Raw genomic sequence first — 27292 nt, forward strand, 5'->3', positions numbered from 1 at the left:
CCATTATTCTCTTCTGGCCCTTGTCTATTACCACAGTGTCTAGTTGATTGGCCAGCACCTACATGCCTTCTCTATCTGGAAATCCCACACAACCTTAGCACTCTGACCTCTGATCACAGCTTGCAGGTAATGAATCCCACTTCTGACACTAGATTCCTGTGGAATCAAAACACAGGACCTAAAGCAAGTAATCAACATGTGCTGATGGATTTCCACTAAAGAACATTGAGAGAGACCCCACCTACAAAAGGATGCATTGATGTTTATACATCTCAGAAAGAAGGAGGACACTAATGCATAAGATGTAAAGCTATTTTTATATATATACTGATAGGTAAAGGGTCTCAGGTTACTATAGGTAATGGAGCTCATTACCTATAGTAGGTTGATACCTACAATATAGTTTGATTGTGCTTGTTTATCATTAGAAACAAAAGGAAGCAATGAAGCATTAAATGATGGCAGAAAGAAATAAATCAATAAAATGGGGGGGGGAAATCCCCCATAAATCAAGAGGAGGGGACAGTTTGGGAATGTCAGATGCCAAAGGGAAACATCTACCATGGCAAATCAAAGGGATTCTTGGAAAACATAAAGAGATAAAATGCTGCAGTCTGTTATACACTGTATATATCCTCTAAAATTGGTTTTCCCACAGTACAGTATTATTTTCCTACTTTCATGAATATACTCTTGTTTTTCCTTGTTATACAGATAGTCCTTGACTTATAACCGTACATTTAGTGAAATTCAAAGTTTCAATGTCATTGGAAAAAATGACTTATAACTGTTTTCCACATTTTTGTCCATTGTAGCACCCCTGTCCTGATGTAATCAAAATTTTGATGCCTGGAAATTGACTCATATTTATGATCATTGCAGTGTCCTGGAGTCATGTGATAACCTTTTGTGACCTCTGACAACCAAAGTTAATGGGGAAGCCAGATTTACTTAACTGTGTTACTAACTGAAGAACTGCAATATGTCAGGGTTCCAAGTAACACCCCCAACGAAATAAAACTCTAAGGCTTAAAGTTCCTGAAAGCTAACTTTTATTAGAGATGTCATATTGGCACATCTGGGAAAACCCGAATCTGAGAGCTGTAGAATCTGTACCAAATGTGAATCAAAAAGATTTTTTGAATAAAATTACCGATTTGTTGCAAACTGAAAGGGTAGGGAAGGTAATTATTGCTGGTGATTTTAATTTAATTAGAAACCAGATGGATAGTACCAATCCTACCCGCTATGGTGGAATAAGAAAAATGGGGATACTTGATAATTGGATGTTGCAAAATGGTGTAGTAGATGTTTGGAGGGAGATTAAAGGTAATGAAAGAATGTATACTTTTTACTCAAAGGTATTTAATTCATATTCAAGAATTGACTATATTTTTGTATCCAAGAATCTGATGGATAACGTGGATAATATGGATGTTGGAATATTTAAAGACTCTGACCATGCAGAATTGTTACTAGAATTAGATATGTTTTTGGAGAAAAAAGAAAATTGTTGGAGATATGATGGAAAATTGTATAAAAACGAGGAAGATAAGAATCGTATTCTTAAGAAATGGGAAGAAAATTGGGATTGGAATGATAATGGGGAAGTCAATTATGGAACAGTTTGGGACACAATGAAAGCAATTTTTAGAGGAGAAAGCATTAAATTATCAAGTAGGAAGTATAAGAATTATAAAGTAAAAATAGAGGAAAAGAAGAAATTGATAAAAGAACTGGAAAATAGATTCCTAGTGACTAAGGATAGGAAATTATGGGAGGAACTTAAAAAATTGAAAAATAAACAAATAGCGGAAGATACAGAAATAGTTAAAAAAAATTAAGCTAGTTAAAAAGAGAATTTTTTGAATATGGTAATAAAAATTCAAAATTATTAGCAAGAATGGCGAAAGATAAAAAAGAAAAAAGAGAAGTAGGTGTCCTAATAGATGAAAAAGGTAAGAGATGTTATAAAAAATTAGAGAAATGTGAAATTATTAAAAAGTTTTTTCAAGAATTATATCTTAAAAAAGAAATTGATAATTGTAAATTAAAAAATTTCTTAGAAAAATATGGTCAGAAGAAAATTGATAATAAATATAAAGAAAAAATGGAAAAGGATATTACCTCTGAGGAAATTAAAGATGTGATTCAGAAGCTAAAACTTGGAAAATCTCCAGGTGAGGATGGGTTACCAGCAGAATTTTATAAAGAGTTTAAAGAAACTTTGATCCTAAAACTACAGAAATTGTATAATAAGATATTACATGGAGGTGATATTCCCATGTCCTGGAATAGAACAATTATATCCTTAATCCCGAAACCAGGTAAAGATTTAGAAAAGATTGAATCCTATCGGCCCATTTCCTTGATTAACCAAGATGCTAAGATATTTACTGCAATTGTAGCAAATAGATTGAATAATTTTATAGATAAATATATAAACCATAATCAAGTAGGTTTTGTTAAAGGGCGTTATATGTGTGATTTAGTTAGAAGAGTATTAAATGTTATTGATATTGCTGAGAATAATAGTGATAAGATAGGTATTCTTGCCTTGGATATTTTTAAAGCCTTTGATTCTATACAATGGGATACTATAAAAGAAATGATTTCTGCATTAGGATTTGGTAATAAATTTATTCATATTATTTCCAGATTGTACCAGAGGGGTACAGCAAGAGTGAAGGTAAATTGTATATTTACACAAGATATAAATTTGGAAGCAGGGACAAGACAGGGTTGTCCTCTGTCTCCGACCCTATTTTTATTAGCAATGGAAATTTTAACAACTTTGATTAAGAGGATTCAGAATTAATAGGTTATAAAGACGTCAAAGTTAATTTATATGCAGATGACACTCTTGTCATTTTAAATAATATTACAAATGATATAAAAAGAGTTCAAATACATTTGGAAGAATTTGAAGATATGACTGGTTTGAAAGTAAATTGGGCAAAATCAGAATTATTAATGGAAATTGATAGGGAAAACAAATTAGAAAAATTACAAAATCAATTTGGAATTAGGATAAAGGATAATTTAAGATATTTAGGTATTATACTTTCACTTAAAATTAAAAATTTAAAGAAACTAAATTATGACATAGTAATAAAAGAAATTGAAGAGAAAATTGGGAAATATAAAAAACTTAAGTTATCTTGGTTTGGTAGAGTAGCTTTATGTAAAATGATGTTACTTCCTAAATTTAACTTTTTATTCGAGATACTTCCGATTTTTTTAACCAAGAAGGACATTGAAGTATATCAAAAAAAATTAGATAAATTTTGTAATGGGGATAAAAAACCAAGATTGATTAAGAAAATGTGGTATCAAAACCAAAAACAAGGTGGTTTAGGAATTCCAAATTTATTAAACTATTATAGAGCATTTAATATAAAAACAGTAGTAAAAATTTTAAAAGGAGATGTTAAACTTTGGGGTAATTTGGAAATGAAGGAAATAAAGAAGTTTGGTTACAAATGGTTTTTGGAAAATTTTAAAGGTAAGGTTAAAATTTGTAATTATTGGTTAAATTTTTCATCAGGCCCTGAAAACCTATTTATTTCAACTAGCTGGGCTGGCTTGAGTTAAATTTTAAATTGATTTTAAATTGGGTTGTTTTAATTTACGGCCAAAATATTTAATTATTTTAAACTGTTTTTAAATTTTGTATGTTCTGTTTTTTACTTTGGCTGTTCACCGACCTGAGTCCTATTTGGAGAAGGGTGGTATAGAAATGGAAACAAATAAATAAATGAAACAAATAAATAGTTTGACTAAAAATTGGGACAGAGTAGCAAAAAAATTAATACCAGACGTATTGTATTTAGGTAAACTGAAAGAGAATTGCCCAATGAAATTAAATAGTAACAGAGAGAGGATTATAATAGAAGAGAAAGTGGAAACAATTAGTGAATGGTTGAAATTTATAGAAAATGAAATGAGGAAAGAGGAAATTTATGGAAAATTAAAATTAATTGGTTTGAAAGAATTCAAATGAATAAATGGAATAGGAAATGCAAAGAAAGGAATGATGAGAGTAGAAAGGAAACGGAATTTGAAAATTTGACATCTCGAATAATAAAAGATGAAATTGGGCCAAAGGGATTAGTTAGTAAAATTTATAAAATTATTAACTTTGATAATAATTCACAAAGGGTAATGAAAGAGAATTGGGTAAAAGAACTGGGTATTGAAATTTCTGATCAAAATTGGAATATGAACTGGGTTAGTAGAATAATGAGGACATTATCAATAAGGATTAAAGAACATAACTATAAAGTTATTTGGAAGTGGTATTTGACCCCAATACGACTTTTTCAAATGGATAATAAAGTGGATAAAATGTGTTGGAGATGTAAAGTGGAACTCGGGACATATTTATTTATTTTTATTTATTTATTCAAATTTCTATACCGCCCTTCTCCTTTCGGACTCAGGGCGGTGAATATGCTCATATGTGGTGTAAATGTAATGGGGTTGAACTTTTTTGGTCTAGGATAGAAAATGAAATATTTGAAATGATTAAGAAGAGGGTCAAAATGAAATTGGAAACCATATTATTATTAATATTGAATGAAACAACATTAACAACTGGAGAAAGAGAATTGGTGAGGATTTTGGTTATAATGGGGAGAATTATAATTGCTAGATATTGGAAATTAAATGTTGACTTAAAATTAGAAGAATGGTACAATGAAACATGGAAATTTGCATTAAATGATAAATTGACTTGTGATATTAAAATTAGAAGTGGTATATATAAAGAAAATGTTATTTGGAACACTTGGCAACCATTTGTGGACTTTGCACTTGGGAGATTGGATGAATCGGCACCAGTACCTTATCAAAGAGATTTCTGGAAGAATTGAAGACTTCAATTTCCTAAAACTTCCTTTCCGTTTCTATAGCACGTTGGGGGAAAAAATTTTTTCTTTCCTTACTATTGATTTTTGTATTGACTTTTTTTTTCCTTTCTGTTATTCTTTAACAATAAAAATATAATAATATATTTTTTTTAAAAAAGATAGATAGATAGATAGATAGATAGATAGATAGATAGATAGATAGATAGATAGATAGATAGAGTATTATGGTCTTTGGTCAGCACAACTTCGAATAAAGGATGAAGTAGAAGGAAAAATACATTTAATTTCATTTCATCAAATTTTTCCATGTTATTGAAATATAGAAACAGGTTGCAATGAAAATAGATTTATGGATAGAGAGCAAATGGTTATGACCCAGCATGGAAATTTTTTGTAAAATGCAGTTAAATGTATGGGATTCACAAAATCATTTTCCAATCATTTTCATTTCGAAGAAGCCTAACAAATCCAAAACTGATATCCTATAATACTATGTTAAATATATTTTCATAAAATGGTAGTTAGCTTTTGCCATATTTAAGTAGTGCCTTATAAATTGTAAGCTTAAAAACCATGAAAATGTCATTACAAACATTGAACATTGTTTGACTCAATAGCTGAAATATCCTAACAGGAACCAAGACACCTAGTTCAAAATGAGTGTTGAAAAGGGGAAAGGATTAGGTTATAGAATCTTGGAAAATGGTGAAAATATAGCAACTTAGACTTAGACTAACTTTATTGTCACTTTAAATGTATACTAATTGGCATACATTAAAATGAAATTTCATTGCATACAGCTCTCAAAAGGTCACCACTTCTAATATACACCATGTAAACATGACAAAATAAATAAATACAAAATTATGCATATGCCCTCATACATATATTATATGACATAGAGAAACAACACATTTAGTTTGGATGCACACATGTACACTTGGGTTACTAGTTCCTCTTCGTGAGTTGCTCTCTGTGGTTTAGGTCAGGTCTGAAAACAACAATGTAGCACTTTGACAAAAATATGCATCTCAGTAATGCAATGCTAGAGGACAAGATGGAGAAGACCTCCACAGCTACCATGGCTTTGCCTTTTGTGCTCAGATAGGCTGGAAAGAAGGAGACCCACACACTGCAAAAGGCCAACGTGCCGAAGGTGCTGAACTTGGCTTCATTAAAGCTGTCAGGTAAGTTACGGGCAAGAAAAGCCACAATAAATCTGGCAATGGCCAAGATACCCATGTAGACCAAAATACAGTAGAAAAAGAAAACTGACCCCTCAATGCATTGTAAACTCATTTCTTGGAGCTCTGAATGTATGTCCAACTCAGGGAATGGGGGAGATGTTGACAACCAAAGAATACAAATCCATACTTGGAATAGAGAATAAGAAAGGATAGTCCAAAAAGCCAATGTTTTCCCTACCCATTTCCTCTTTGGAGATCCTGGTTTAGTAAGCCATGAAAGCCACAACCACTGTCATGGTTTTGGCCACTACACTAGAAATGGCCATGGAGAAAGTGATACCAAACATTGATTGTCGGAGGAGGCAGGTCACTTTGCCAGCTTGGTTGAAGAAGAGCAAAGAGAAGAGAAAACAGAGCTGAAGAGAGACAAGCAGTGTGTAGGTAAGGGACAGATTGTTGGCTTTGACAATGGGAGTATCTCTGTGCTTAATAAAAGTCCAAGTACCCAAGATGTCAAGAAGAAGAAACAAAGAGCTGCTGAGGCTAAACCAATTACTGTTGTTGTTAGTTTTGAAGTCATGTCCGACCCATCATGATCCCATGGACAACATTCCTCCAGGCCTTCCTGTCCTCTATCATCCTCTGGAGTCCATTTAAGCTCACGCCGACTGCCTCAGTGACTCCATTCAGCCACCTCATTCTCTGTTGTCCCTTTCTTCTTTTTCTCCAAATCTTTCCCAGGATTAGGCTCTTCTCCAGTGAATCCTTCCTTCTCATTAGGTGGCTAAAGTATTTGAGTTTCATCTTCAGGATCTGGCCTTCTAAAGAGCAGTTGGGTTGATCTCCTCCAGAACTGACTGGTTTGATCGCCTTGCAGTCCAAGGGACTCGCCAATTCCTAAGGCTTCTTCAAAGGTTAGGAACACCACCAGTTTCAGGATACATCCTTTCTTTTCTTTATTTGGATAATGATCTGCTGAACATTCAAAACAGCCATCCATATCTGGAAGGAAAATCAAGGAATTTGTCACCTAGACATTTCAAATTATTGAAAATCACCTTATTATTTGTATGCATCCAAGTAGTTTATTAAAGTTTGCTTAAGTCTAATGTAAATTGGTAGAATGCCTAACCTATCATTTTGATTTGAAATCTTCCCTTCTGGGCATGGAACACAATCATAGCAGCAGAACTGATCCCCCTCAATCCCTCTCTTCCAGGATCCAGGGAAACAAGGGTCATTACATCTAGAAAGTGGAAGAACCTGGTGATAATCATAAAAGGTTTTGAATTCAGAGATACTTAAAACAGTTTGTATTTTTTGTCCTTTACAGAGGGAAAATATTTTTGACTTCCCCAAAAAAATACTGAATTCATCAACTTCATCAAGAATTTAAAAATATGTAGAAATTACAGTGATGTACAAAAGGTTCTGTTTGAAAGGCAAGGTGTTAAAATCATTTCACAGGGTAACAATGTCATGGAAACATGGCCTCTCTTGTGATTATAAATGGAAATGCAAATGAAATATGCAAGCATGCTTTTGTATTGTAATGTCATTTTGTCAATTTGACAAATGATTGATCATCAACAACATTTGAAAAAAAATAAGCCATTGTTTATTTTAAAAAACCCAGAAATCAGATTTCTTTTTATATATATATATATATATATATATATATATATATATATATATATATATATATATATATATATATATATATATATATATACATATATATATATGTGTGTGTATATGTGTATATGTGTATATGTGTATATGTGTATATGTGTATATGTGTATATGTGTATATGTGTATATGTGTATATGTATATATATATATATATATATATATATATATATATATATATATATATATATATATATGTTTTTTTCTTCTAGCCAGGTTTTCCCTACGTAGCCAAGGTTTTTTTGTAGCTCCAGCTCAGTAGAATCTCATCTACTCGGTTCTGGGCTTTTTTCTTTTCTAACACCTAGCAAGCTCTCACTGCTAGGTGGGAGACCTAAATAGATCCATTTCTAGCTCGTTAGCTTTCATCAGTAGGCCACACCCATCTCCTCCCTGTAAAGGCATAGTATCAATTTTCTTACTTCTTCGTAGGGTCTATGTGTGTTTTTCTTCTAGCCAGGTTTTCCCTACGTAGCCAAGGTTTTTTTGTAGCTCCAGCTCAGTAGAATCTCATCTACTCGGTTCTGGGCTTTTTTCTTTTCTAATATATGATACTATGCCTTTACAGGGAGGAGATGGGTGTGGCCTACTGATGAAAGCTAACGAGCTAGAAATGGATCTATTTAGGTCTCCCACCTAGCAGTGAGAGCTTGCTAGGTGTTAGAAAAGAAAAAAGCCCAGAACCGAGTAGATGAGATTCTACTGAGCTGGAGCTACAAAAAAACCTTGGCTACGTAGGGAAAACCTGGCTAGAAGAAAAACACACATAGACCCTACGAAGAAGTAAGAAAATTGATATATATATATGTGTGTGTGTGTGTGTGTGTGTGTGTGTGTAGGTCTTTGGTTATTCAGGTCTTCTCCCACGTAAAATTGGAAGTGTCTTGGCGACGTTTCGACGAAGTCTCATTCGTCATCTTCAGGCTGGTGTTCTCGGCTTCGTGCTTCCAGGAGCAATGTGAGATCGCAGCTGTCTCTTCCTTTTAACTGCTAGTGGGGGTGTGAGCTGATTGGGTGGGAACTTGGCTGTGTTCTGATTGGGTGGAGGTGTGTTCTGATTGGTTAGGGGCTTGGCTGTGCTCTGATTGGATGGGGGGTTGGTTGTGCTCTGATTGGCTGGGGGTGTGTTCTGTTGGGTGGGGGCTTGGTTGTGCTCAGCTTAGTCTGAGTTGCAGGGGGATTTGAGCTGGTGAGCTGCGTTGTTGTTGTTTGGCTTCGTGTTTGTGGCCGTGCGAGCTCTTCATGGTGGGTGTCAGTCTGCTTCATGTATGGATTGGAGGGGTTTAAAGTGGCTAATGATGCCGCTGCGGTCTGGCTTCTGGTCCTTGGTCGTGGCTCATTATCAGTGTGGGTTTGAGTCTGCTTTCTGCATGGATGTGTGGTGGTGACATCCTGTGTGGCTTTCGTGAGTGTGGGTCTGGTGTCATTCGTCGTGTTAGGGACTCGTTTGTCAATAAGGGCGGGTTTCCAAATGGCTGGTAGGCGGGAGGTATCGTCTCGTTTGTTCATGCTGTGTGGGCGTTTTTCTATCTCGATGGCTTCTCTGATTATTCTGTTGTTAAAGTGTTCAGTTTTGGCGATAGTTCTGGTCTTTTTAAAGTCAATATCATGTCCTGTGGCTTTAAGGTGTTGGACCAGGGAAGAAGTTGGTTCCTCTTTTCTGACTGAATTCTTGTGTTTGTCGCAACTATAATATACATTTCTCTTTGTATTTTGACTCTTCCTTATTTGGTCATTCCCTTTTGTCTATCTAATATTGATCTTTGTTAACCTATGTCTGTTCTTTGTTTCCATCATATTATATTTGGTCATTTTATTTACTTCCTATTGCTTCATCTCTTTCCTATCTTTCAACCAACTATACCACTTTTCCCATACTAAGTAAAAGTCATGTTCTTCCCTATTTTGTAATTCCTTTGTGAGTCTATCTAATTCAGCACATTCCATAATTTTATTGATTACTTTATCTGGTGTTGGTATATCACTACTCTTCCAGTGTTGCGCGTATAGTATTCGTGCTGCTGTTATCATATGTATAATTAAATAGGTTATTTCTTTTTCATAGTATCCATTCACTATGCCTAATAAGAAGCTTTCTGGTCTTAGTTCCATCTTTTGGTGTGTTATTTCTTCTATTTGTATTTTGATCCTTTGCCAATATTGTTTCGCCATTGGGCAGGTCCACCACATATGGTAATAGGAAATCAGATTTCTAAACAGACTGCATTCAATATGTGATCATAAGTAAGTTGATACCTGGTTAAAAGCTGGGTTCAATACAATCATATCTTCATCCATGAATAATTCTTTCCCTTTTGGAGTCTGGAGATCTATCTTTCCAACTCTGAAAGGATCAGTTTGGAAAAGTGATCAAGTTGGTGATGTTGAATCCACCTGTTGCTTCCCCTTCCTCATTCAAGAACATTCTGTTTCCAGCTGAATTGTTAAAAGAAATGCCTTGAAGAAATGAATGGAGCTACTTGAAAGAGAATGAAAAAGAAAGGGGGGTTGAATATGATGTAGTAGAGAGGAGAACATTGTATTCAAGTTTCATTGATGTATTCTTCCTATTCCTATAACAATTACTAAATATGTACACTTAGAAATTTGATAATTGATATTTCATAGAAAGGTAATGGATTTTTATTAATTTGATATTATTTTAAGGAAAGATAAGAATGAACCAAAGCAGAATGAAAATAGGCTATTGGGATTAAACAAATTCCTTCAATTGTGATTCAGTAGTATAAATATATTTGATAATCTGAAATTTCCTTTAGCCAGATTTAAAAATTTGAGACTCATTCTTCAATAGATAATTGTGAGATGGAGATTATTGCAAAACATGGATTGCTGAGATAGATAGATAGATAGATAGATAGATAGATAGATAGATAGATAGATAGATAGATAGATAGATAGATAGGCAGGCAGGCAGGCAGGCAGGCAAGCAGACAGACAGACAGACAGACAGACAGACAGACAGACAGACAGACAGACAGACAGACAGAGTGGTGGGATTCAAATAATTTAACAACCAGTTCTCTGCCCTAATGATTTCTTCCAACAACCAGTTCACCAAATTGCTCAGAAAGTTAACAACCGGTTCTCCCGAAGTGGTGCGAACTGGCTGAATCCCACCATTGATAGATAGATATGTATGTGTGTGTCTATATATGCATATACAGTATGCATATGCAAACACACATGCAAACACACACAGAGAGAGGTAGTGCACTACTGAAAATGCTGAATCTTTTGAAGGTTTTGAACAGAGCCTTGGTAGTACAAGGGTTTGAGGCACCCTGTTATTAAGCTGCTTAAGACCAGCTGCCTGCAATTACTGCAGGGTTCGAATCTCGCCAAGGCTCAAGGTTGACTCAGCCTTCCATCCTTTCTAAGGTAGGTGAAATGAGGACCCAGTTTGTGGGGGCAATAAGCTGACTTTGTATAAATATACAAAAGGATGAAGGCTATTGCTGAGCACATTGTAAGCCGCCCTGAGTCTTTGGAGAAGGGCGGCATATAAATCAAATTTTTTTTTTTAAAAAAAAGGTTATAATATTTCACTTTTCAAATCATCCAAAATGTCATCCCTGTATGTCTATGTCAGGAGTCAGCAACCTGTGACTCTGGAGCCGCATGTGGCTCTTTCATCCCTCTGCTGTGGCTCCTTGTTGCCAGTCAGCTCAACAATTGATAGGGCTTTCAATTAGGACAGGTAGAGGAAAAAGGACGCCGAGCTAGGAGGAGACTCTAGGGTTGGGTAACCAGACTTCCAGCCAGCAGAGGGAAAAGGACACTGCGCTAGGAAAAGTCTCTATGGTGGGGAACCGGACTTTTGGTTGGCTCCAGAATTGAATGGGGTGCTTCTGGTTAGGACCTTTATCGCTCTTTGAGTGTTTAAAGTTGCCGACCTCTGGTCTATGTGGATGTGTAGTGTGGTGGAAATTCAAAAAACGGTGTTTTCACACTGAAGGGTTCTTTTAATATTCTTATTGCTGGGGATTTTATCTTTTTTTGATTCTTACACATAAAACATTTCCATTGTTTCTTCTTTAAGGTGAGTTTGAATGAAACACTATGACCATATGATTATTTACTGTACCTTATAATTATCCAATTAGACATGATGATCTTCACTTGTTTTTCAAATCCTTGAGAGTATCAGAGGAAAATCATGAACAAAGGCTAAGGATGCTATTAATATTCCTTCAAACATTCAGAGCTGGGGCTGTAGACAGACACATTTTTCTCCCCGTGAGCACTAATACATTACACTGTCCAGTTTGGTCTTCAAAACAATTGAGAGAAACATGGCAGGCTCTGCGATTTGGAAATATGCATTTGCAATGATCGGCCACTCACCAAGAAAATATGCATTTACCAAAGTAGAAGAAGGTCCATTTGTATACAGAAGGGAGACTTTCAGTCAATATGGTGGTATTTATTGTTTCATTATTGGTATCAATGCCTGGGTAGTGTGTAAGGTCCCCAATCATAATTGCAATGTTAGTAAACCTCTCCCTATTCATCATAAATATGTTCGGTCTGGAGATCTCAGAATTGCTGGCATTATTTCTCAGCTCTATGTCTTTTCCAGTCCTGTTACTTTCATTCAACACCCTTCTCTGGAACTGCTTGATGATTTTGTGTAAGTCTTATATTTTTACCCCCAGTGTTGAATCAAATGATTCTCAAGGCAATCCCTGCTACAGCTACCATCACCCAGTAATGAACAGAATGCCTTAATCTTTTTAATCATTTAATCCTTTTGTTTAACAATTAACTTTCTGCTGTGGAAACTCTCTGTCTGAGAATATGATCTTCTGTGAATGATAATGAATGATATTATCATATATCATATCATATCATATCATATCACTTTGCTAACAGTGTTTTGTGTTATTATTGTTAAACAATCAAGGGATAGCAGAAGGGTCCAGATTGTGTTTGACTTAAATGTATGGGGTCTAAGTTTAACTAAGAATAGCTGTGACTCCCTTTTGCATTACAGGTTTCAGAAGTAACATCCTTAGCTCCTAGGTACCATCCATTATTATGAAGTTGGTTTGTGATACTGTGAATTCTACATAAATGTACAATGCAAATTATATTGGTTAAAACAAAGACAGTGCTTGCTTGTTCAGAAATGTCCAAAGGAATAGAGTGTTTGCATTTACTTGGATAATAACAAAATCATTTAATTTCTTTTTATATAATTTATGAAATGCTCAGTATTAAGGTGATTAAAGCATAAATATGGGAAATATTTTTGGAACCATTTACTTTTAAAACAACATGCAGTTTTCATTGCAGGGTATTGTTTCAGAGTTACCAACACATCCTAGCCTTAGCTTTTGCTATAAAGGAAATCAATGAAAAACCCCAGATTTTACCCAATGTCACCATGGGAGTCAACATCTATAATAGCTACTTCAGTCCAAGCTGGATCTACCTTGCCTCAATGGAGCTTCTCTTTGCTCAAAATAGATTCATCCCAAATTTTAAGTGTGGCATTCAAAACAATCCAGCTGCAGTCATCGGGGGACCTGATATCTATCTCCACATGGCAGCCATACTGGACATCTACAAAATTCCCCAGGTAAAGTGTACTTATGACACATATTAACTGAACAAGCCATTTACTGTTCTTGTAATTGTTTGGATGCCATTTTGTGGCTGAGGTTTAGGAAAGGGTATGATTGAAAAAAACAAAAACAAATAAAGCTTACATTATACTAGAAGAGAAAATTCTTGAGGAGAAATATACATAAAGTCTAAACAGGTCTAAACAGACCTGTAATTTGCTTTTTTTTAAAAAAAAATATTTTTTATTAAACAGTTTGTCTTTAAAAAACAACACAAAAAACAACCACATATGCATAAAAAAAACAAAACACGTCAAAACATAACATATTGAACATTACATACCGTCAATGGTAATTTTACAGCATTCCGTATCGACATACGTATTTTGCTTTTGTAGTTCTCTATTCTATCTATTTGCTTTCATTTGCAGTTAGAAAGACCAGTTTACTTGGTATTTATTTTAGGCTTCAGCAATCTAATGGCTCCATTCGGAATCTGTTTCTGGATCACAAAGCAGTGCATCATTTTATGTCTCAACTCTCTGCTTGAAGTTATAAAGTCACAAATACAAACATTTCCTCTAAAGCTAAAAGATGTCCATTTTTTAGGGGGGGGGAATATTTAATTCAGATTTTGATTGCCTTTTGATTGATTGCATAATCAGTATTCATACTTGGCAAGGAGAGGGATCTGTGAAACTGGAAGACAAGTTGCTATATATTAATATTTCTGTAGGTTTAAGTATTATCTTTTGCATACAGTTACCAAAAGTCTTGGTCCCTTAGAAAATTATGGAACAGTGTGCTAAAAGACATGTTCAAGGTATGCAAGAAAATCAACCCAAATACAAAATCAGAAATTCCATGATGATGATGATGATGATGATGATGATGATGATAATAATAATAATAATAATAATAATAATAATAATAATAATAATAATAATTTTATTTCTATACCGCCCTTCTCCCGAATGACTCAGGGCGCTGTACAGCTTATTTAAAAACACAAGACAAAACAACGATTAAAAAATTTAAAATAATTAAATAGATTTGGCTCAATTTAAAACCCCAGAAATTTAAAATACCCCAATTTAAAATTATTATGTTGATAGCCCGGCCTGGCGGAACAACAGGGTCTTCAGTGCACAGCGAAACACCCGGAGGTCGGAGATCAAAATGATTAACTTTTTGTTGGCATAGGATGCCCAATCTGGATCTATGTTCTGTTGCATGAGGTTTTAACCCTTTCAACCTCACAACCAGGGATGGTATTCACTTACTTTCCCCACCAGTTCGCAAATGTGAGCATGCGCGCGCATGCTCACAGCCTTCTGTGCATGTACTTTGCTCTCATACACGCTTTCCGCTCATGCACCTGGCCTCAAAAATGTGCCTAAATAGGACGGCATAGAGCCGGGGTGGGTGGGCAGGCTCACCTGCAATTTCCACAACTGATTCGCCTGAACCGGTCCAAACCGGCTGAATACCACCTCTGCTCATAACATTTTTTTGCTTATTGTGTTCTCTGGTGTAAAGGTTCCCATTCATTTTAATGAGAGCTTCTTCCCAGTGCAAAAGTTCTTATACATCCATAATATAGGACTGTGGTATGAAACCTTCACTAAAATTTGCTATTTATTTTTCAAATTTATTTTTCAGATGTGGTTTAGTGGTGGGTTCTACTTACCTTTACTACAGTTCGCAATAGAATCACGTGCACACCGAGCTTCTGTGCATGTGCAGATCGCCTATGACAATATCTGGGGTGGTGGGAGAAGTCTCTACTACGGGTTCTTGCAAACCGGTCTGAACCAGGGACAACCCACCACTGGTGTGGTTGTGTGTGTGTGTGTTCATGTGTGTGTGTTCATGTTCTTCTAGATTTGGCCTTGAGCAGTAGAGTATATTTAAGAAGAGACTGGACAATTATTTGAAATCTGAAATAATATTGGGCCTCCTGCTTGAACAGGGGTTGGACTAGAAGACCTCCAAGTTCCCTTCCAGCTCTATTCTGATTGATATGTTCAAGTCAGTTTTCTCCTAAGGGCGGTTGGCTTTACTTTTTGTCCAGATGTTTTCTATAGCAATGCATTCAAAATGCTTTCATGTCCACATGGAAAAAAAATAGAAATTGTCCAATTTGTTCATAATCATCATAGGAAGACACGTGAATGTATCCATGAAAAACATCCCAACTGATTTTTTGAAAATAGGCATTATAATTTAAAAAGCGTAACATTATTTAGAGAGCAAGTTTGGTACAGGGATTAAGGCAATGGGCCTGAAATTGGGAGATGGGAATTTTAGTCCCACCTTAAGCATGAAGCTAATTGATCTTGGGCCAATCATTCTTGCTTTGCCCTAGGAAGCAGAAAATAGCAAACCACTTCTGAAATCTTGCCAACCTCTCCAGGCAATCATCAGGGGCCAACCCTGATTTAAGGGAAAGAAGAAATTTAGCACTATTAAGATGGAAAAACAGTTTCACACATTCTTCATTCTTCTGTATCATTTTTCTCAGCTGACCTATGGCTCTGCTCCAATCATGGATAAAGAGACTCAGGCAGTTTTCTTCCAACAAACGTTTCCAAATGAATCCTATCAACATAAGGGCCTCCTCCAGTTATTGCTCTATTTTAGGTGGATCTGGATTGGTGTTCTGGCTGTGAAGGATGACAAAGGGGAGAAATTTGTACAGGAGGTGCTCCCTACATTTCCCCAGCATGGCATCTGCTTTGATTTCATAGGAGAGTTCCCCAATGTAGCTTTTTACAGTGATTTTACGGATGTGATGGAAGAAACCTACAAAACCCACTCTATTATTGCGAAAAGCACAGCCAAAGTGATTGTTTTATATGGTGCAATGGAATCCATGAACTTTTTGAAAATGTTAGTGCAGTATTCAGAAGTGGAGGATAAGTCAGTGAAGACAAAGATCTGGATCATGAATGCTGAAATGGATTTCACTTCCATTTCTATTCAAAGAGATTGGGATGTCAAATTCCTCCAAAATGCTTTATCCTTTGCAGTTCATTCAAAGGAGGTGCCAGGCTTCCAGGAATTCCTTCTACTCAGAAATCCAACCGCAGCAGAACATGATGGGTTTCTAAGGAATTTCTGGGAGCATGCATTCCAGTGCTTGTTTCACAGCTCTGACCTAGGTAATAAATATGGCACAATCTGTACAAGGAAGGAGAAGATGGCAACCCTTCCTGCATCTGTGTTTGAACTTAGCACAACTGCCCACAGCTATAATGTATACAATGCTGTCTATGCTGTAGCTTATGCTTTGGAGGCAATGCATTCATCAAAACTCAAGTACAACCTTATTGTGGGCAGGAGAGGCCCCAATCTTCAGAACCAGCAATTGTGGCAGGTAATGTTTAGAGCAGAGATATGATGCAGATCTGCAAGTTCAGTCTATGAGCCAATTAGAAGACTCACTCTAAGAAAAGTAGGACATCTAAGGGCTATATCTAATACTTACACCATCTTAGACCACAGAGGACATAAGAAGCAATTATATATTAACATGTCTAGAATTTTTAATTAGATTCTCCTTCAGTATTTATAATTGTCCTGGTCTTTGACTGAAATAAGCATGTGACTTGACTATATTAACACTACAATCTCCTTATATAGACTAGACGAGTGATGGCGAACCTTTTCAGCACCGAGTGCCCAAACCAGAGCATGCACATGCACGTGCATGCACCGGGGCACTGGAAACCCAAGGGCCAGCTGGCTGGTGCTCATGCACACACCAGCCACCTGGTCTTCATGCGCACCGGAGCGCTGGAAACCTGAAGACTAGGTGGCCTGCACATGCATGAGCACCAGCCAGCTGGTTTTCAGGTTTCCAGTGCTCCACCACACATGAACATCTGGCATGTGCATTGGAAACCAGAAGAGCAGCTGGCGATGGCACGCATGCCCACAGAGAAAGCTCTGTGTGCCACCTTGGTACCCAGGCCATAGGTTTGCCATCATGGGAGTAGATCATTGGTTTGATCAAAACTTTGGAAAAATAATTGAAGACATCCCCTGCATTTATAACATCTCTAGTGCCCTTCAGACAAAAAAATATATCCAGATACTCATTATCTTCAGTTATCACACACTGAAGGAGAAAATGAACACATAATAATAAGAGCATATCATTACATACAAATGTTTGGAAATTGATTCTCCTCTTTCATCAGTTCCAGTGCTAGAGCTGTTGACGATACTTTAGAAATGAGGTCCTATAGTCAGGCATTCATATTTTCATATTATTTTCACTATTGCTCAGATGAATATCTGCTGGAGACAAATGCTTCCCTCTAGGTTGAAACTCATCAGGGGAAGAAAAATATTTTAACAACCAGAATGCCCCCTTTTCCTCATGTGACATCTTCCAAGGCCTTCCATTACAAAATGATATATTGAAATATATATGTACATTTTCATGTGCTTAAGAAACTCAGAGATTAATAATGAAATATGATTTAAACATCTAATGAACTCCATATGAAATGGACTTTGACCAGAAATAGAATGATGAATGAGGCTTTCATATTTTATCTTCCCTCTCACCCTTTTCAATTTAGCTTAACTTTTTCTTGAGAAGGGTCTCATTTAACAACAGTGTTGGAGAAAAGATTTCATTTGACAAAGAAGGGGAATTCATTGGTGGATTTGACATTAATAACTGGGTCACATTCCCAAACCGGTCATTTTTTAGGATCCAGGTTGGAAGGATAGATCCTATGGCTTCCCCAGATAAATTCTTCAATATTTCTGAAGATTCCATCATGTGGCAAAAAAGCTTGAATGAGGTAAGGACTGAGTAGCTATGTTTTCTTTTATTTAAACAACAATGTACCCTATGACTATCATTAAGTGTTGTACCTTATGATTCTTGACAAATGTATCTTTTCTTTTTATGTACCCTAAGAGCATATGCACTGAAGACAAATTCCTTGTGTGTCCAATCACACTTGACCAATAAAGAATTCTAATTCTAATTAAAAGCATTCTGGAATGAAATGTGTTTCTTAGCTCTTTCCCTGGAACTAGCAAATTCTCATTTTATATTAAATGTAAAATATGTTTATAATTTTTTAAAGGCTGATTTCCTAGGAGCAGAAAAAAGATTCATGTATGTCTATTGTTTGTAGATAGCTACCAAATATTTTACAAATTGCTATAATTTACATGACCAAAAAAAGTTTCTTTTTGGCTCTAATTATTTTCTTAGTCATGCACTTTGAAAACTTGGTTTTGAAATTTAGGCTGCAATCATATCTGTCTGTCTGTCTGTCTGTCTGTCTGTCTGTCTGTCTGTCTATCTATCTATCTATCTATCTATCTATCATCTATTTATCTATCTAATCTATCTATCTATCTATCTATCTATCTATCTATCTATCTATCTATCTATCTATCATCTATCTATCTATCATCTGTCTGTCTGTCTGTCTGTCTGTCTGTCTGTCTGTCTGTCTATCTATCATCTATCTATCTATCTATCTATCTATCTATCTATCTATCTATCTATCTATCTAGATTTTTTTTTTAACTGTTCCCTATCTATCTATCTATCTGGGTTTTTTTTTAACTGTTCCCCCTACATATTCAAATTGATACCCCCTATATAATATATCAGCATGCAGGTCCCATCACTCCTATACAACTCAGCCTCTATTTTCCTGGATAGGGATGATACATAATGTGTATCACTGTTTATTTATTTATTTTTTAAAAAGCTTGATAACTTTAAGATTTGTGAAATCCAACTCCCATGTTGGCTGGGGAATTCTGAGCATTAAAGTCTACACATCTTAATGTTGCCCACTTCAGAAAAAAAAAAAGAACCCATTGATCTAGAGATAGGTTGGGCAATGCAGTGGATTTTGTTTCCTAGTCAAAATGTACATAATTGTTCTGCAAGTTGTCACCTCACAAACAGAGTTTACAGAAGTTTATTTCCCCTGAATTCATTCCCAGACTCTTATCTAACTATTCATAAAAGACCAAAAGCACAGTTAATAGTGGAGATCTGTTTTTAGAAATAAACAGGAAACAAAAGAATAGAACAGAGTAGAGTAGAGTAGAGTAGAATAGAATAGAATAGAATAGAATAGAATAGAATAGAATAGAATAGAATAGAATAGAATAGAATAGAATAGAATTCTTTATTGGCCAAGTATGATTGGACACACAAGGAATTTGTCTTTGGTGCATATGCTCTCAGTGTACATAGGAGAATAAAATACATTCCTCAAGAATAAAAAGATACAACACTTAGTGATAGTCAAGGTTACTAATAAGCTATCAAATTGTACTAGGAAACAAATAAAAACAATATAAATTGAAAGATACAAGCAGCATGGTTATAGTAATAAGTGGGAAGAGGTAGATACTAGTAAGGAAGAGAAGAATAATAGTAATACAGTCTTAGTAAATTATTTGACAGTGTTGTGGGAATTAGTTGTTTAGCAGAGTGATGACATTCAGGAAAAAAACTATCCTTGTGTCTAGTTGTTCTGGTGTGCAGTGCCCTTATAGTATCGTTTTGAGGGTGGAAGTTGAAACAATTTATGTCCAGGATGTGAGGGGTCTGTAGATTTTTTCACAGCCCTCTTTTTGACTCATGCAGTATACAGGTCCTCAATGGAAGGCAGTCTAAAGTATAAGTACAAAGATCTGAAAAGGTGCTTTCTTTCAATGAAGCTTCAAATGAAACTTACCTTCATATGTGCAAAAAAGCCCAAACAAAACCAAAAGGGTTCCCTCATTTGTGAGATTAAAGCAAGGTGACCCTGTGTTTTATCTTCTCTGTTTGGGGGTTCCTCTCAAGTCTCCTTCCCAGTACTCAAATATCAGGAGAGGTCAAAATCAATTTTTGCTTCCTCAGTTCTGGGTGATCTGCTTCCAAGCTTACTGGCTTCAGCAAGTATGCAATGAAGATGGCTCTTTTGAAGCTGTCTCCATTTGCTGATGGTCTTCTAGGCTGGCCTGCTTTAACAAACCCTGAAAGATTGCTTTCACCATGAACTAAAGGGAGCCATCCTGGAACCTTTTTAGTATCTGCTGACATTCTGCTTGGTTGGATAGCTTTGGTGTGAACTTCAGGCATGCACTTAAGCCATCTGGAATAGAGCCATCCCTGCCTGCTTACCAAAAGCTTTGGTTAGCTCTGTAAAGGAGTATTACTTGCCTTCTTTTTATACAGGTAATACTGTGCTCTACAGGTAAGCCATATGAAGAAGGTGAGAAACACTTCTCTATTAGTTGGCTAACGTTCTGATCAGTACTGCAGTTGAGATGTCATTTGTGTTGTGACCTAGGCTCACTTAGTCATTACAAGACACAATTAGTCCCAAACAAACCTATTTTATTATAACAGTTGAGAATTACTTCATTTCCAGCTGAGTCCAAATTAATTGCAAACCAAGTCTTTCAGAATAAGTCCTTCGGCTTATCACAAACCTTTATCTTCTTTGGCACCCTGCCAAAGGCCTTTCTTGGCAAAGCCCCATGAAGTTCAGAAACAAGAGGTGCCAACTGGAAACAGATTTAGCAATATTGCTTTCATACAAAGAGCCTAAGAGCCTTTGCTGCTCTTTTAAACCTTACTCCCGAGTCGTCCCTTTTGCTTTAGCTGCTCTTGCCTTCTGGCAGCTCTGCTCATGCGTGCACTAGGAACAGCTCCTCCTGTTCCTCTGCCTCTCTGCTGTCTGACTCTGGAGCTCTGGAGTCTGTGCATCACTCCCAGATGGCCCTGGCCCCATCTCTGCCTCTGATGCAGAGCCTTTGTCTGGGCCTTCCCCAGACTCCAGGACTGGCCCATTGTCCTCCCCAGCCTCCTCACTATCTGACTCCACTGCCAGCTCCGCAGACTGCTGGTGGACCACAACAATTTGTCTAAAGCTTGGCCTTCTTTGTGACATCAGTCAGAACTTTTGGTGATGTCTCTGAACCTTAGTTTTCCAGGTGTAGGAAATTAGCACCCACCCCTCTCCTAGAAAAATGAAATATTAGGAAATATTAAAAAGGCAGAATATTATACCTCCCTGGATAAGAAATGGAGAAACATGTTTTTAGGCAGGAAGCAGACTCACTCTTAATAGCCCCCACACTCTCAATAGCCCACAGCAGATGTCAGCACTTAAGAGATAAAGAGATAGCTAGATCTATTCATAAGCAAAGGCCCTCACCCCAGATCCAACAAAGGTAGGATTAGCCCTCTACCCATCTAGCAACAGAACTCACCACATGGCACCTGGGGAGATTACATCACCCAGCAAGATTCAACCACATTTGGGTCTCAAAAGACAACCTACAAAGTTGGTGCCCTGGTGGCGCGGCAGACTAAAGCACTGTTATTAACATCAGCTGCCTGCAATTACTGCAAGTTCAAATCTCACCAGGCTCAAGGTTGACTCAGCCTTCCATCCTTTCTAAGGTAGGTAAAATGAGGACCCAGATTGTGGGGGCAATAAGCTGACTTTGTATGAAATATACAAAAAGTATGAAGGCTATTGCTTAACGTATTGTAAGCCACCCTGAGTCTCCAGAGAAGGGCGGCATATAAATCATTTTTTTTTAAAAAAGTTACCCATGGCCCCATGGGAATCTGACAACCGATCAGAATACAAACTCAAATTCAAAGCCCAGTGGAGGATATAAATCTATCTCTCACCCTCTCTCTCTCTCTCTCACCCATATGCCTTTTTCCCCAGGACCTCAAAACCATGTGGTTCTGTTCACCATTAAGCCTTCTTTTCAAGCAGTCTCCATGTTTCCAGTGTCTTTCTCCCCACTTGGAACTGAACCCAGATGGACATTTCTTCCAACATGGGCTAGGCAGCTCCATAGCATGGATCAATCCCAAAGGGCATCAAGATAGAAACCCTTCAAAATAGTCAATATTGATGAAAAAGATTAAGAAAATCCTTCTTTTTTCACCCCTGATCTACAATGATTTGATGCCCTCCAAAGAGCTTCACTGATCCTGATCAGCTGAACTTTTTACATCAAAAATACATTCTGTCACTTCCATGCCTCAAAAGGTTGTAGCAAATCTACACTGTTTCTCACAGAGCTACAATAAAATGCAAATTAAGTCTTTTCCCACCACAAAATCAATTATAAATGAAAATGACTGCAAAAGTAAAGGTAAAGAGGGAAAACTGAATGCTCAATTATGCACAACACTGCTGTGGGTATATATGCATAGTCAAGTTGAGCTTATCTACAAGCAACAGCCTCAACATGGGTCAAAATGTGCAAAATAGTGGTCATGAAATTATGATTAAAACACCCCCTCTTTGTACAGGCATGGCATATTGGCAAATATACAAAAGTCATGGGGTTGTTGCTCAGAAGTTTGACAATTGAACAGATGCTAAGAATCTTCTTTCTGGTAAAGGATCTCAGTTGAAAAGATCAACTGCATTCATGAGCTAGAAATCAAAGGATAAAGAATACTTTGGCTTCAGGAGCCAGTTAAAGAAACTTTGGGGGACACATTCGAAGAAGGGTGGACATTCCATGAAATCATTGCAGACCAAGTATTCTTTCCCAATAATTTAATAATGGTTTGATAGTAATTTTTTTACTTCATGTCTAAGCTTTAAATTCTGCAGCAAGGTAGAAATTACTCAAATGCCTTTTAAAAATCTTAACAATATTCTCAATTTTTGCATAGGCACATCCCCTTTCTTTGTGTAGTGATCCTTGCCAAACAGGGCATAGCAAGACCAAGAACGAATCAAGACCATTTTGCTGCTATGATTGCCATCCATGTCCAGAAGGGAAATTTTCAAACAAAGAAGGTAAACATTTTTGAGAAGTAATGGAATAAGCTACCTTATTAACAGGGTTACTTATTTGGATTATTTATTTATTTTGCATATTTATATGACTACCAATGTCATACAAGTGACTGGGTAGTGTACAAAGATTAAAACATAGCTTCCCCTATGTGTTGAAATTCCTTTGCATTTAAAGCTATTTACAGTGAAAAGGATTATGAAAATACATTACATACATATTTGTAACCAAGAATGATATACAGAAAATAACATAGTATGTGATATCCAAGGTAGAATGAAATGCATGGCAGGTAAAGGCTTTGGGTATGGGCCAAGATTTCTGGCCCTCAATTATTCTCTAATCCTCAGAAGTCCTCAGTGAATATAATTTCATATTAAAATGGTTAAATAGTCAATGTCAGTATTAATTAACTTCTCTCTCAGAGTTATGCAACACTAAGGCTTGATGAATGAAAAACAAGGCACAGAATCGTTGTTGTTGTTTTTTCCAGATATGGAAGACTGTTCTCATTGTCCAGAAGGTCATTATTCAAACCGTGACAAAGATGCATGCATTCCAAAACGCATCACTTTCTTATCCTATGAAGAACCCTTGGGGATCAGTTTAGCTATCTGTGCTCTTTCTTTTTCTTTTATCACAGCTCTGATGCTTGGGATCTTCATTAAACACAAATACACCCCTATAGTCAAAGCCAACAACCGGAATCTCACCTACACTCTTCTAGTTTCTCTCCTCCTCTCTTTTCTTTGTGTTTTATTATTTATTGGGAAACCTGATAAGATTGTGTGTCTCCTTCGACAACCAGCTTTTGGAATCATCTTCTCCATGGCAGTTTCTTGTGTCTTGGCCAAAACTTTTGTTGTGGTCCTAGCTTTCATGGCCATTAAGCCAGGATCTAGTATGAGAAAATGGGTGGGGAAAGGAATGGACAGTTTCATTGTTCTTTTTTGTTGTCTCGTTCAAACCACTATCTGCATAATATGGCTGGCAATTTTTCCACCATATCCAGATTTTGATGTGCACTCAATGTCTGAAGAAGTCATCATGGAATGCAATGAAGGATCAGTCACCATGTTCTACTGTGTGTTGGGTTTTATGGGTTTTCTGGCAGTGGTTAGCTTCTCTGTTGCTTTTCTAGCTAGGAAGTTACCTGATACTTTCAATGAAGCTAAATTCATAACTTTCAGTATGTTGGTCTTCTGCACTGTTTGGTTGTGCTTTATTCCTACTTATATAAGCACAAGGGGAAAATACATGTTGGCTGTGGAGATCTTCTCCATGATCTCCTCCAGTGCTGGCTTATTGATGTGTATCTTTTTTCCCAAATGTTTTATCATTGTGATGAGACCTGAACTGAACAATAAGCATCAGTTAATGAAAAAAACATTTTAAACTTCAGCTATGTCAGCATCAAATTGTTATAAGCCCCCAATTGTGGACATCTTTAAAAAGAGTTATTTTATAAAATTATTATTTTAGGCTGAACTGAGGAAATGGGGAGCCTTCTTATTTATGGTTCCCATTTATCTTGTTATTTCCAACTCCATTATCATTTAGTGCTACAATTTCCTCCCTCCCTCCCTCTCTCTTTCCTACCATGTGACATGTGTCAAGAATTCTTATCTATAAATGGAATAAAAGTTTTATTCATACAGTGAGCTGACTTTCATGATTTGCAACTTACCAATTGTATTTTAAAATAAAATATTTCAATTATTAATTAATAATTCTTGATATTTTAAATAACCACTCTAATCAATGGCAAGTCAAATCTTTAATAAGTCAGCATGATTTAGTAATTAAAATGCTGGACTAAAATCAGAAAGACACAGATTTACATCCATCCATTGACACAAAATCAGCCATGCTTCTCCAGCGAACTTATCTTATAGTTGTTGTGAAGAAAAATTGGAAGAGGCAATCAGTCAAGAGCGTGTTAAGGTCCTAGAGGCAATCTAACCAATACATTAACAAATGAGTCCTGTGTCAGTGTTCCAAGTAATGCACCCATAGAAAGCAGAACTCCGAGGCAGGCAAATTCCTCAAAGAACAGTTTATTGGATACATCATATTGGCACAACTGGTGAAAGTCAACTCCAGAGTTCCCGTAGCTTTCACCTAATTAAAAAGTAAAAGTTTCTCCCCTTTCCCCAAGTCACTGGTCACGATGTCCAATCCAGGTGCTGGCCGGTTGCTTGGTTACTTCACTCCTCCTCTGGCCAGCCACCTATGAGAATGTGCTTGGTTCCCACAGGAAAATTTTATTGTTTTGGCTACAAAGCCCCATCTAACTATTTCCCCCCTTGCTCTATTGGGTGGCAAGCCTGAAGCCTCCAAGATGGCCTCAGTCATGTTCACTTCAGGGTTGCTTAAGAAATGGTCTTAAAAGAACAACAAAAGTATAAAAGGCCTTTTCTGAATCAATCACTGAATAGAGAGAAGAAGTTACGTTCTATGGCTGTCAATCAAATGTTTTCTTCATGCCTTCTCCTAGCAACCTGGCCTAGAAGATGGATTGCTGGAATCAGGTTAGAAGTTTCAGGGTGATATTATTTTCATCTGCTGCAAGTGCAGTTATGGTCACACTATAGAATTTATTGCATTCTGTTATTGAAGGAATATAAATTAATGCATTAACATTCTATTGGTCTCCATGTCTGTTACTGGCTTGGAGATCTTGTTGATGCATATATTCATCACTGCTTTACTCTGTCAACTCCTTTATGGTCCCTCTTGCTATGCCCATTTTTATTTTTATTTTGTTGCAATAATTGAGGCAATTCTTCACAAAAGGGAATGTAAAAAATGAAGATAGGGATATAGCTTCTTTCTCTTATTTACAGCTTTCAGTAAATAAAATCTTTCAAAGCCCCAGAGAGCAGCAGGGAAATACCAGACGACTGGAAAAGTGCTGATGTGGTTCCAATCTACAAAAAGGGGAAAAAGTGGATCTAAGAAACTACAGCTTCATTTCAACACCTAGGAAGGTGTTGGAAATCATAATCAAGCAGTGGATTTGTGAGCAAGACAATTACTAGAAGCCACAATAGGTTTGTCAAAAATAGATTATGCCAGACAAACATTATTGTCTTCTTTGACAAAGTGACTAAGTTAGAAGATAAGGAAAATGCTATGGACATAATTTACTTAGACTTCAGTAAGGCATGTGATGAAGTAGATTGCAGCTTACTTCTTGGTAAGATAGAACAATGTGGAATAGACAGTACCACCACCAGATGTATTCACTGGGTGATCAACCATAGTCAGTGGGAAGTCCTTAGTGGAACTATATCTACATAGGGGGAAGTAGGCAATGGCCAACTTTAAGGTTCTGTCTTAGGCCCAGTGCTCTTCAATATCTCTATAAATGATCTAGATAAGCGGATAGAAGGGCAATTCATCAAAGTTACAGATGACAACAAGCTGGGGGGAATAGCTAACACTTTATAATATAAATTCAACATTTGGAAGGATCTTGATAGACTTGAATACAGAGCCCTATCCAACAAAATGCAATTTAGTGGTGAGAAATATAGGGTTTTACATACAGTATAGGCAAGAAAAACCAAATACACAGGCACAGAATAGGTTGTATTTGGTTCAATAATTTCAATGAAAATTTTCTTGATATCATTCACTGCTTATTGTTTTTGGGGAACCTGGCATGTTTTATTTTGAACTGAAATACATTTTTTTCTGTGTGCAAGAGCTCAGAATTTTGGGTTAGTTATTATAATTAAACATTGGTTACCTGTTTCTTTCTTTGAAACCCATGGGATTCCAGGGCAAATGAAGACATGAAATATGTTATTACTATTTCCCATGATATTCCAGCCATAGATGGAAGTCCCAAACCTATGTGAGTCTATTCGATAGTATGTTGCACTGCCTATTTCTGTCTGAAAAACAGAAGAAGTCAGGTCTCTTGGAACTATTTGGAGACATCCAAGGATCATGTGGCAGACAGGGGTATTTGTATACAGAAAGAAGCCATTCATGGAAGACGGTCCTATTCCTGCAATCATTGTTTCTGTTAATGCCTCAAGTGGTGTGCAAGGAATCCATCCATCATTGTGATTTGGATGAGCCTCTTCCTATTCGTCACACATATCATCAGCTTGGAAATGT

General features: G+C 36.5%; 1 protein-coding gene across 1 annotated transcript; it reads left to right on the plus strand.

Moving 5' to 3' along the window:
• The first annotated feature begins 13158 nt into the window (after window positions 1–13158).
• LOC139324500 (vomeronasal type-2 receptor 26-like) lies at window positions 13159–24556 on the plus strand. Its single transcript, XM_070954212.1, has 5 exons — window positions 13159–13353; window positions 15864–16718; window positions 17932–18159; window positions 23037–23163; window positions 23655–24556. Exons 1-5 carry the CDS (start codon window positions 13159–13161, stop codon window positions 24554–24556), a joined length of 2307 nt encoding a protein of 768 aa, XP_070810313.1.
• Window positions 24557–27292: the final 2736 nt, after the last annotated feature.

This window comes from Pituophis catenifer, unplaced genomic scaffold, assembly GCF_029215685.1.
Source record: "Pituophis catenifer annectens isolate HBS135680 unplaced genomic scaffold, rPitCat1.0.hap2 SCAF_15, whole genome shotgun sequence".
Taxonomy (NCBI): Eukaryota; Metazoa; Chordata; class Lepidosauria; order Squamata; family Colubridae; genus Pituophis; species Pituophis catenifer.

Coding starts and splice junctions, on each gene's coding strand:
- LOC139324500 (XM_070954212.1), top strand. CDS start 13,159: ATGGGAGTCAACATCTATAATAGCTACTTCAGTCCAAGCTGGATCTAC. Junction 18,160..23,036: donor GGCAAAAAAGCTTGAATGAG/GTAAGGACTGAG, acceptor ATTTTTGCATAG/GCACATCCCCTTTCTTTGTG. Junction 23,164..23,654: donor GAAATTTTCAAACAAAGAAG/GTAAACATTTTT, acceptor TGTTTTTTCCAG/ATATGGAAGACTGTTCTCAT.